General features: G+C 49.5%; 1 protein-coding gene across 2 annotated transcripts in view; it reads left to right on the forward strand.

The window, feature by feature from the left end:
* Window positions 1–12,087, forward strand: part of LOC140454570 (HHIP-like protein 1) — a 45,162-nt gene extending 33,075 nt beyond the window's left edge. The window contains exons 7-9 of one of the 2 annotated variants that reach the window (XM_072549420.1): window positions 3,880–3,961; window positions 9,186–9,268; window positions 11,041–12,087. In XM_072549420.1, the coding sequence (XP_072405521.1) occupies window positions 3,880–3,961; window positions 9,186–9,268; window positions 11,041–11,747 (872 nt within the window). In that variant the 3' untranslated portion in view covers window positions 11,748–12,087. The remainder of the gene's footprint in view (window positions 1–3,879; window positions 3,962–9,185; window positions 9,269–11,040) is intronic. The other variant, XM_072549421.1, reaches the window with a different exon arrangement.

Here is a 12,087-nt window from a genome sequence, read left to right on the forward strand (position 1 = left end):
TGTGTGTGGGGGGTGTGAGTGTGTATGGGGTGTGAGTGTGTGGGGGGGGGTGTGAGTGTGTATGGGGTGTGAGTGTGTGGGGGGTGTGAGTGTGTGGGGGGGTGTGTGAGAAATGCAGCAGGCCTCACAGCACCAGAGACCCGGGTTCAATTCCCGCCTCAGGCGACTTACTGTGTGGAGTTTGCACATTCTCCCCGTGTCTGCGTGGGTTTCCTCCGGGTGCTCCGGTTTCCTCCCACAGTCCAAAGATGTGCAGGTCAGGTGAATTGGCCATGGTAAATTGCCCGTAGTGTACTAAATTGCCCGTAGTGTAGGTAAGGGGTAGATGTAGGGGTATGGGTGGGTTGCGCTTCGGCGGGGCGGTGTGGACTTGTTGGGCCGAAGGGCCTGTTTCCACACTGTAAGTAATCTAATCTAATCTAATCTAACTCAGCTCTGATAGTCCTGAGGGTTGACTACTTACACAAAATACACATCCCGTTGGGCAGAGAAATGGCAGATGGAGTTTAATCTGGACAAGTGTGAAGTAATTCATTCTGGGAAGTCAAATGCAACAGGAAAGTGTACAGTGAATGGCAGGAGCCGGAGGAACACTGATACACAGAGGGACGTTGGGGGACAAGCTCATGGCTCCCTGAAAGTAGCAACACAAGTGGATTAGGTAATCAAGAAAATGTCCAGTTGCCTCCATTGGCTGGTGCACTGAGTATAAACATTAACACATCATGTTGCAGCTGTATAAGACTTCAGTTTGGCCACATTTAGAGCATTGTGTGGATTTCTGGTCCCCACACACTCAAAAGGATGTGGAGGTTTGGGAGCGGGTGTAAAACAAAAGTTCACCAGGATTTTGCCTGGATTGGAGGGTTCTAGCTATAAGTGGAGGTTGAACAAACGCGGATTGTGTTCTCTCGAGCTTTGGAAGCTGAGGGGTGACCTGATATAAAATTATAAGAGGCATGGATAGGGCGGATAATTGGGAGTTCTTTTCCCAGGGCTGAAGTGTCAACTACGAAGGGAATAGGTTTAAAGGAAACGTGTGAGGCAGGTTTTTTTTTACACAGGGAGTGGTAGGTGCCTGGTAAATGCTGCCAGGGGATGGGGTAGAAGCAGATATAATAGCAATGTTTAAGAGATAATTAGACAGACACATGAACAACCAGGGAATAGAGGGATACAGACTATGGGCAGGCAGGTGGGATTAGTTTTGAACAGCATCACGGTCAGCACAGTGGGCCGAAGGGCCTCTTCCTATGCTGTACTGTTCTGTGTAGACCAACTGCCCCCTGCTGGCAGTAAGTTGCAAATGGTGCTTCCCATTCCCTCAGCCCATTACTCTATTATAGAATTCCCCACAGTGTGGAAAGAGGCCCACTGGACCAACAAGTCCACACTGTGGGGAATTCTATAATAGAGAAAGAGATTCGGGAATGGGAATGACGGGAATGCTCTACAGAGAGCCCCTGCAAGAGGTCTATCGATTGCCTTTTGAAATGATTGATCATCTCCCTTAAGGCAGGGAATTGCCACTCACTGTGTCAGGCTTGTGCCTTCTCGCCTTCCCCCCCCCCCCCCGCCCCCCCCACATCACACAATTGTTCCAGCACTGAAGGAGGCCATTTGGCCCATCATCTGTGTGCCGACTTTCTGAATGAGCACTTCGAGAGTCATAGAGCTGTACAGCACGGAAACAGACCCTTCGGTCCAACCCGTCCATGCCGACCAGATATCCGAAATTAATCCAATCCCACCTGCCAGCACTTGGTCCATATCCCTCCAAACCCTTCCTATTCATATACCTATTCAGAGAGCTAGCATGAACCCGACAGGGCTGAATGTCCTCTTTCTGAATTGCAATCCAGATCCTCCTTAAATCTATCGATTGCATTCATTTCAACCATTTACAAAAACTGTGCAGTTGGAATGGTTTTTATTTGCTCACAGGCTGTGGGGGTCCCTGGCCGGGCCCAGCATTTATTGTCGCGTCCCTAATTGCCCCCTTGAGAAGGTGGGGGTGAGCTGCCTTCTTGAACCGCTGCTGTCCACGTGCTGTGGGTTGACCCCCAATGCCCTTAGGGAGAGAATTCCAGGATTCTGACCCAGAGACACTGAAGGAACGGGGATATATTTTCAACTCAGGATGGTGAGTGGAGGGGAACTTGCAGGGGGTGGGGTCCCCATTTATCTGATGCCCTTGGCCTTCTCGGTGAATTGAAATTTATTGTCACATGTACCGAGGCACAGTGAAAAGCTTTGTCTTGTGAGCAACACAGGCAGATCACAGAGTAAAGTAGCATAGATAAATAAATAATAGGGAAACAGCAGCAAGAACAAAAACACAGGCACAGGGGAATGTTAAGAGTTTGTGAGTCCATTCAAGATTCGAACAACAGTAGGGTAGAAGCTGTTTTGAAACCGGCTGGTGCCTGTGTTCAGGCTCCTGTACCTTCTCCCCGATGGTAGGGGTTGTAGAAAAACATTGCCAGCGTGGGATGGATCTTGGAGAATGCTTTGAGATGGAAGTGGCTGTGGGTTTGGAAGTTGCTGTCTGAGGACCTCCGGTGAACTTCCGCAGTATGTTTTGTAGATGGTACACACTGCTGCTACTGAGGGTCGGGGGGTGGAGGGAGGGGGTGTTTGTGGGTGTGTGGTGCCCATCAAGCGGGGGCTGCTTTGTCCTGGATGGTGTCGAGCTTCTCAAGTGTTGTTGATAGAGTGTGGCTTGCCCGACCCTCTCAACTTGCCTCATGCTGGATACAGAAGGGGGTCGCATAAACTGCTCACAAACTTTCCTTCTCTCTAGTGCAGAGATTGCACTAGGGACCCTCAACTACGGCTCAACTTCCACCCCATTAACCGAGACAAGGGAGAAACTGTTGCTCGTGGCGATTGGTTAAAAAAGCAGAGGATACTGAAATGAATCTGTTCAGCAGTAGAGTCAGAGGCAATGTGATGAGAAGTCACGTGGTGAGCCGTTAGGGTGGGAAGGTGATGCCTGAGAGTGTGGTAGTGGCAGATTCAATTGAGCCTTTCAGAGGGAAATTGGCTCGTTATCTGTGGACCACTATCCTTGTGTATACGGGTGCTCCCCACCCCCTCTCCGTATCCGCAAGACCTACCGCGGATGCCTCAAACCGTGAATCGTGGCGAACGCTATCGTTTAAGTGGGAAATTTACCTCCCCGGCAGCCCCACCCCGGAATCATTTCTGGACTGTTCCACGTTATATTCTCAGGCTGTGGTAAACCAGGGACAACTTAAACGGCAGAAACGGAATCCACGATGTGGGGCTCTACTGTATTAAGGCTGAGATAGATTCGTGATCAGAAATGGAATTAAGGGTTGAGGGGGGGGACAGGGCTTCAAAGGGCCTGGGGGCAGGCTTAAAGGGCCTGTTTCTGCGCTTGTACCTTGCGGTTTTTGTGTCTCTTAAGTGGATGTGAGGAATGTCAGATTGGCCGTGGCCCTGCTGAACGGACTATTCCTTCCCCTGCCGCTTATAGTCAAACGGAGACAGAAACCAAATTATTTACAGAAAAAAAGTTGGGACTGAGCAAGCAGAGATGGCCTCAGACTGGACGGGCCAAATGGCTGCTCTGCTCTGTGAACCTCTGGACAAGGTGTGGACAGACTGGACATCAGTTGACATGTCACTATTTCCCACAGTCCAAAGGCGTGCAGGTCGGGGTGAATTGGCCATGCTAAATTGTCCATAGTGTTAGGTGCATTAGTCAGAGAGAAATGGGTCTGGGTGGGTTACTCTTCGGAGGGTCGGTGTGGACTGGTTGGGCCGAAGGGCCTGTTTCCACACTGTAGGGAATCTAATCTAATCTACGAGTCAAGAGAAAAAGTAATGCATCTTCTCTCTGTCCCCCTGTAGGTGAACTGTACTTTATGTCCAGTGGAAATCCCAGTGCTTACGTCCCTGCAGGGACTGTGTACAAATTCATCGACCCGTCTCGGTGAGTGTCAACCTTTCCTTCCGATGTTGTTAGTCATGGTCAATAATCCTCATGTTCTTGAGAAAGGAGACCAGCCCAAGTTGGTCAGCCCTGTCTCGGCTCGCACTCTGTGTCCATCCCTTAAGGCAGTGCCCAGGGCTGCAATTCCTGTCTCATTTGGGGAGGGAAGAGGAAGGTGGGAAATAGGATCAGGAGTAGGCCATTCAGCCCCTCTACGCTGCTCCACCAATCAACAAGGTTGGTACTGAACCTCTACGTCAGCTCTGCTTTTGCACGCTGTCCCTTTAATATATACAAAACCTATCAATCTCTGTCACAGACTCGGCCAGCACAGACGAGGCCCTTCAACCCATTGAGTCTGTGCTAACCCATCTGTGCTAATCCCACTTGGCCCACCTTATGACATTTCAATCGCTCATCCACAATTTTTTTTCAACCAACCAGTCATGACCCTCCTCTGGGGCAGGTGGGACTTGAACCCAGGTCTCTTGGTCCAGAGGTTGAGACACTACCTAGAAATACTTCCAAAAGTATGAGATATCCTGCCTCCACTATCCTCCCAGATTCCCATCCACCCTCTGGGTGAAAACATTTTCCCCCAAATCCTGTCCAAACCTCCCAGATCCTCACGTTAAAATTATGTCTTTTTGTTAATGATTCTTCAACTTTCAAATTCACCTTGTCCATGCCCCTAATAATCTGTTACCCTTCTGTCAGGCACCACGCACCCCCCCCCCCCCCCCCCCAAAAGCCCTCTGTTCTCAAAACAACCCAAGGTTATCCAGCCCCTCCTCCTAGCTGAAACTCTCCAGCCCAGACAATATCCCGGAGAATTTCCTTTCAACCATTCCAGTGCAATCACATCTTTCCGAAGTTCTGAAGAAGGGTCACTTTCAGCGGAAATGTTAATTCTGTGTTCTCTCTCCCCAAGTTCTCTCTCTGCGTTAACTCTGCATTCTCTCTCCCCAGGTTCTCTCTCTGCGTTAACTCTGCGTTTTCTGCATTAACTCTGCGTTAACTCTGCGTTCTCTCTCCCCAGGTTCTCTCTCTGCGTTAACTCTGCGTTTTCTGCATTAACTCTGCGTTAACTCTGCGTTCTCTCTTCCCAGGTTCTCTTTCTGCATTAACTCTGCGTTCTCTCTCCCCAGGTTCTCTCTCTCTCTCCAGATGCTCCTGAGTTTCTCCAGCAATTTCTGTTTTTACGTCAAATCCTCCCCACAGTGTGGTGACCAGAATGGCACACAGTGCTCTAGCTGTGGCTGAACCAAAGTTTTGTACAATTCTAACACGACCTCCTAGCTCTTATAGTCTATGTCATGTGGGTGATGCTGTCATTTTAAGAGGTTATTTTGACCTGGTTTTTTTTTCGAAGAGAGGTTGTAAGGCAGAGGTAGCGAGCTGTCTCTAAGAAAATAAACAATCTGTGAGGCCGTGAGGTCTTTATTAAAGTTGGAACAATGGAAGCATCTGGGAACAAACAGCTCTCATAAACCACGGTGGCTCAGTGGTTAGCATTGCTGCCTCACAGCACCAGGGTCCCAAGTTTGATTCCAGCCTCGGGTGACTGTCTGTGTGGAGTTTGCACATTCTCCCAGTGTCTGCGTGGGTTTCCTCCGGGTGTTCCAGTTTCCTCCCACAGTCCAAAGATGTACAGATCAGGTGAATTGGCCATGCTAAATTGCCCGTAGTGTTAGGTGCATTAGTCGGAGGGAAAATGGGTCTGGGTGGGTTACTCTTCGGTGTGGACTCGTTGGGCCGAAGGGCCTGTTTCCACACTGTAGGGAATTTAATCTAATCAAACCAGGCTTTCTGATTTACTTTTAGTTTTAAGCAGAAGCCTTTGGAGTCTCAACAGAATTGGAAACTCCAGTGAATGTCTCCTGGCTGCTACTCTCTCTGAATCTTCTCTTGATATTTTTTTCCTCCTGGATTGGAGAACTGCATGTGAGAATCTATGTCTGAATGTGCCTTTTGGCCAAGGGGTGTGTTTATGGGGATGTTACTATATTGTAACGGTTAATTAGATTAGATTCCCTACAGTGTGGAAACAGGCCCTTCGGCCCAACAAGTCCACACCAACCCTCTGAAGAGTAACCCATCCAAACCCATTCCTCTATATTTACCCCTGACTAATGCACCTAACACTATGGACCATAAGACCATAAGACATAGGAGCAGAAGTAAGGCCATTCGGCCAATCGAGTCCACTCCACCATTCAATCAAGGCTGATGGGCATTTCAACTCCACTTAACCGCATTCTCCCCGTAGCCCTTAATTCCTTGTGACATCAAGAATTTAGCATGGCCAATTCACCTGACTTACACATGTTTGGATTGTGGGAGGAAACCCACACAGACACGAGGAGAAGGTGCAAACTCCACACAGACAGTCACCTGAGGTGGGGATCGAACCTGGGACCCTGGTGCTGTGAGGCAGCAGTGCTAACCACTGAGCCACCGTACCGACCATTTCAGCGATTAGTACTGCGCCCATTATTTGGTTAGGCTTTCCAACAGTTGAGTTATTGTTTCTTTTGTTAGTATTTTAACAAGAGGGTTTAAATAAAGTGTGTTTTGTTTAATTTGACCAGTCATATCACATCTGGAACACAGCACTTCACATCTACCTTGAAATAAGAGAACATTAGTGTCTGGGCTACCTTCATAAAATATATTGAGGGGGGTCTGGTCTGGTCCGTAATACATGACTGTTTCCCAAGATCTTGAACGTACTCAATAACTGAACCTCCTTAGCTTGTGGGGTAGATAATTCCACAGATTCACCGATGGGAATCCTACTGCGCTGTATTATTCCATGTTCTATGTACTCCTCCCAGTCCTAAATGATTGGCCCACAATCTTGAGACTGTTTCCCCTGACTCTAGAATCACCAGCCAGGGGTTAACATTCCCACTGCCTCCATCTTGTCGTGTCCTGGAAGAATGTTTGTAAGCTTTATTGAGGTTGCCTCTCACTTCTCTAACGGAGAAGTCAGGCAGCAGACACAGACAGGAATGGAGAACGGGGGGGGTGGTGGTTGGGGATTTGATGGACGTTTCAAGATATTAAGGGGGAACAGAGAGGGGTAGATCCTGAGAACCACCTCTGGCAGTTGGGGAATCTCAAACAAGGCTCAGGACTCTCTCATAGGACAAAGTGAGGACGGCAGATGCTGGAGATCAGAGCTGAAATGTGTTGCTGGAAAAGCGCAGCAGGTCAGGCAGCATCCAAGGGGCAGGAGAATCGACGTTTCGGGCATGATTCCTGAAGAAGGGCTCATGCCCGAAACATCGATTCTCCTGCTCCTTGGGTGCTACCTGACCTGCTGCGCTTTTCCAGCAACACATTTTCAGCTCAGGACTCTCCCACAATCACAGTGGCTCAGTGGTTAGCACTGCTGCCTCACAACACCAGGGACCTGGGTTCGATTCCTGACTCGGGCACCTGTCTGTGTGGAGTTTTCAACTTCTCCCCGTGTCTGCGCGGGTTTCCTCCCACAGTCCAAAGATTAGGTGGATTGGCTGGGCTAAGTTAACCTGTTATGTGCAAGCTAGTTTGGGTTGGGATATATGGACGGGCTGGATCGCAAGGGCTGTTCATCTCTTTGTGCAGGCTAGGTGGATCATCTGGGGGGAATGAAGGAACAGAGGTGGGTTTGGGAGGGTTGCTGGGGACTCGCTGGGCTGAATGGCCTGCTTTCTGCACTGTAGGGGATTGTACAGTCAATGCTCAATGAGTTTTAAACCTGATATCTGGGAACCAAAAGTGGTAAAGGGATTTGGGGCAATGGCGAGTAGATGGAGTTAGGTTGCAGGTTAGTCATGAATGTCAGAATGGTTTCTCTCAAGGGGCTGAACAGCCTGCTCTATTCTGCGTTCTTTTTGCTCAATCTCTAGCTGATGATGCCCTCTACTGGACATGTTGTGGAGGTGCCGGTGTTGCACTGGGGTGGACAAAGTTAAAAATCACACAACACCAGGTTATAGTCCAACAGGTTTAATTGGAAGCACTAGCTTTCGGAGCGACGCTCCTTCATCAGGGGGTAGTGCTTCCAATTAAACCTGTCGGACTATAACCTGGTGTTGTGTGATTTTTTTAAACTCTCTCCACACTGGACAGTTCAGGATGTCCACGGAGTGAGAGAGACAGCAGCCCAAACCCCCTCCAACCAAAAGCTTAGGAAAAGGATATTAAGGAGACTACTCAGCCCACATCAGGGAAAAATACTTGCAACAGGGTGACAGGAGGCTGATTAAGTCGGAGTTAATTACCGTCACAACTCGACCCGGAGAATCTGTTTGCCCTACAGTGCTGTTTAATAAGTTTAAACCTGAACACTAATGGAATCAGTTTAGTGTGAGTCGATACCCTTGAGAATTGAAGAATTATTAGAGCTCAGAAGGAGGCCATTCAACCCATTGGGTGTCTACTGTCCGTCCTTTATTTACTTGTGGGACATGGGTGTCGCTGGCTGGGCCGGTGTTTAATGCCCGTCCCTAGTTGCGCCTTGACAAGGTGGTGGCCACTTGCCTTCCTAACGTCTGCGTGCTGTAGGCAGACCCACAATGCCCCTACAACCCGGAACATTCTTCCTTCCCAACTATTAATCCAGTGTGGTTAGCACTGCCTCACAGTGCCAGGGACCCAGGTTCAATTCCGCCCTCGGGTGACTGGAGTTTGCACGTTCTCCCCGTGTCTGCGTGGGTTTCCTCCGGGTGCCCCGGTTTCCTCCCACAGTCCAAAGTCATGCAGGTTAGGGTGGATTGGCCGTGGGAAATTGCCTCATAGTGTCCGGGGATGGGTAGGTTAGGTGGGTTAGCCATGGGAAATGCAGGGTTGCAGGGATATAGTGGGATGCTCTTTGGAGGGTCACTGCTGACTCAATGGGCCAAGTGGCCTCTTTGTGCACTGTCGGGATTTATGAAAGGTTTCCCCATTGCATCTTCGGTTAGTTATCTTAAATCAGTTCCCTCTGGTTCTCTATTCCTCTGCAATCAACCCTCATAATGATAGTTCCTCGACATTGGGAACATACAAAAGTGTTGATTTGGAGTAAAAACATAATGTATTGTCTCATGGATTCGCTGTCACCAGCTGTTTCACTTATTGTGTTTAATCTGGCCCATCCATTATTCTCTCAGTTACATTCAGCTTTCCTTCTTACTCCTAATTCTGTCGTTTGTAACCTGGGACCATCCTCCTGTTGTTCTTCCTCACCTTCAAGGAGAGCACCACCGGGGAAGTGTCGCTTTAAACCGAAGCCCGTGACTGTGAAAGGAAAGTTACTTCCATTTCGACCGAAAGAGAGTGAGTGCCAACCCTCCATGTCTTCACGGCTCTTGGAAATGTACAATGTACTTCGCACACGTCCTCCCAACGTCACAATTAATTCTCATTGCATTTTAGTCTTTTGCTGTTACATGTTTTCTGTCACACTCTGTGCTGTCGCACTTTTTCACACTTTCCACTGTCACACTTTGCACTGTCAGACCTTTTCACACTTTGCACTGTCAGACCTTTTCACACTTTGCACTGTCACACCTTTTCACACATTGCATTGTCACACTTTGCACTGTCACACCTTTTCACACATTGCATTGTCACCCTTTACACTGTCACACCTTTTCACACTTTCCACTGTCACGCCTTTTCACACTTTGCATGTCACACTTTCCACTGTCACATGTTTTCACACTTTCCACTGTCACACTTTTTCACACTTTCCACTGTCACACCTTTTCACACTTTGCACTGTCACCCTTTGCACGGTCACACCTTTTCACACTTTGCACTGTCACACCTTTTCACACTTTGCATTGTCACCCTTTACACTGTCACACCTTTTCACACTTTCCACTGTCACACCTTTTCACACTTTGCATGTCACACTTTCCACTGTCACATGTTTTCACACTTTCCACTGTCACACTTTTTCACACTTTCCACTGTCACACCTTTTCACACTTTGCACTGTCACACCTTTTCACACTTTGCATTGTCACCCTTTACACTGTCACACCTTTTCACACTTTCCACTGTCACGCCTTTTCACACTTTGCACTGTCACCCTTTACACTGTCACATGTTTTCACACTTTGCACTGTCACCCTTTGCACGGTCACACCTTTTCACACTTTCCACTGTCACACTTTTTCACACTTTGCATTGTCACCCTTTACACTGTCACACCTTTTCACACTTTGCACTGTCACCCTTTGCACGGTCACACCTTTTCACACTTTCCACTGTCACACCTTTTCACACTTTGCACTGTCACCCTTTGCATTGTCACACTTTTTCACACTTTGCACTGTTACAACTTTATTGTTACCTTCTGCACTTGTACGGTTTACACTTCCACAATTTCTTGACGGGATCAAAGTGAAGTGACAGAGAGTACGAATGGAAGAGGAAAGGGGGATGTAAGCCAAGAAATACTGAGCCTGATCCACCCAGAGTGAAGAGGCTGCTCGAATGTGGGCCTTAGGGAAGGTTCTAGTGCCTGTGTTGACAGGAGTGGGTGTGGGTGGGGAAGGATAGTTTCTGGGGGGTAACCACAGGAGATTTACAAGGATGTTGCCAGGGTTGGAGGGTCTAAGCTACAGGGAGAGGCTGAACAGGCTGGGGCTGTTTTCCCTGGAGTGTCGGAGACTGAGGGGTGACCTTATAGAGGTTTATAAAATCATGAGGGACATGGATAGGGTAAATAATCAAAGACTTTTCTCTGGGGTCACAGAGTTCAGAACTAGAGGGCATAGGTTTAGGGTGAGAGGGGAAAGATATAAAAAGATCTAAGGGGCAACTTCTTCACACAGAGGGTGGTACGTGTATGGAATGAGGTGCCAGAGGAAGTGGTGGAGGCTGGTACAATTACAACATTTAAAAGGCATTTGGATGGGGATATGAATAGGAAGGGGTTGGAGGGAAATGGGCCGGGTGCTGAGGGGTGGGACTAGATTGGGTTGGGATATCTGGTCGGCATGGACGGGTTGGACCGAAGGGTCTATTTCTGTGCTGTACATCTCTATGATTCTATGAGTGAGACTTAGAGCTGAATCTATTCCAATTGTCACCTACAGAACTCATCTTGGAGGTGAAAACCACAACAGTGGCCCCAACTTCTGCTAGGCCCAGACCCAGGCCCAGGCCTAGGCCTAGGCCCCGACCGACTGGGGCCACGACACGCAGGCCCAAGGCAGGTCGGAAAGAGAAAACCCAGGCTGCCACCACCACCACAACCGCCCCAGCTGCCGCCCCTCAGCCTCCCACTTTGAGCTGGCACTGGGAGATGCCGGGCCGACCAACCACAAAAGCTCTGCCCAAGACCCGCACGCCACCAACGGAGGCAGAGAGAGGCCGGGGAGCGGGCGGGCGGCGCGTGGATCAGAGGTCGAAGACGGGAAAGAGGAGGCGCGGGCGGCCACAGGAAGGCACGGTGCGGCTGGCGGGCACCAGGGGGCAGCGCCGGAAGAGGAGGAGGCCAGGCGAAGGCAGGGTCGAGGTCTACGTCAGTGGACGGTGGGGCACCGTCTGCGGCCGCTCCTGGGATTCCGGCTCCGCGGCGGTGGTCTGCCGTCAGCTGGGTTACCAGGGCGTGGCCAGGGTTGCCGGCATGGCAGAGTTCGGGGCCAGCGGCCTGCCAATCGTTCTGGGCAGCGTGCGGTGTGTGGGCACCGAGAGGAAGATCCTGAGGTGTCGGCACAGGCCCCTGGGGGAACATGACTGCCCACGTGGGCAGGAGGCTGGCGTCATCTGCCGCAGGCAGCACACTCCTCCGAGAACATAACCCGCACAGAAACAGGCCCTTCGGCCCATCACAGTGTCTGTGCTGACCAGGGTGCCATCACAAAGTCCCGAAGAAGGTGGTGGCCTAGTGGCATTATCGCCTGACTTTTAATCCCCGGTAACGTTCCCAGGTTCAATTCCTGCCACACCAGATGGTGGAATTTGAATTCAATAAAAATAATAATGTGATGTAATTAGCTATTGGGAGGCGATGGTCTCATGGTATGATGGTTGGACTATCAATTCAGACACTCCGATAACACTCTGAGGACCAGGGTTTGAATCCCACCATGGCAAATGGTGTGGAATTTGAATTCAATAAAAATAATAATAAAAGATGT

This window comes from Chiloscyllium punctatum, chromosome 29 (assembly GCF_047496795.1).
Source record: "Chiloscyllium punctatum isolate Juve2018m chromosome 29, sChiPun1.3, whole genome shotgun sequence".
Taxonomy (NCBI): Eukaryota; Metazoa; Chordata; class Chondrichthyes; order Orectolobiformes; family Hemiscylliidae; genus Chiloscyllium; species Chiloscyllium punctatum.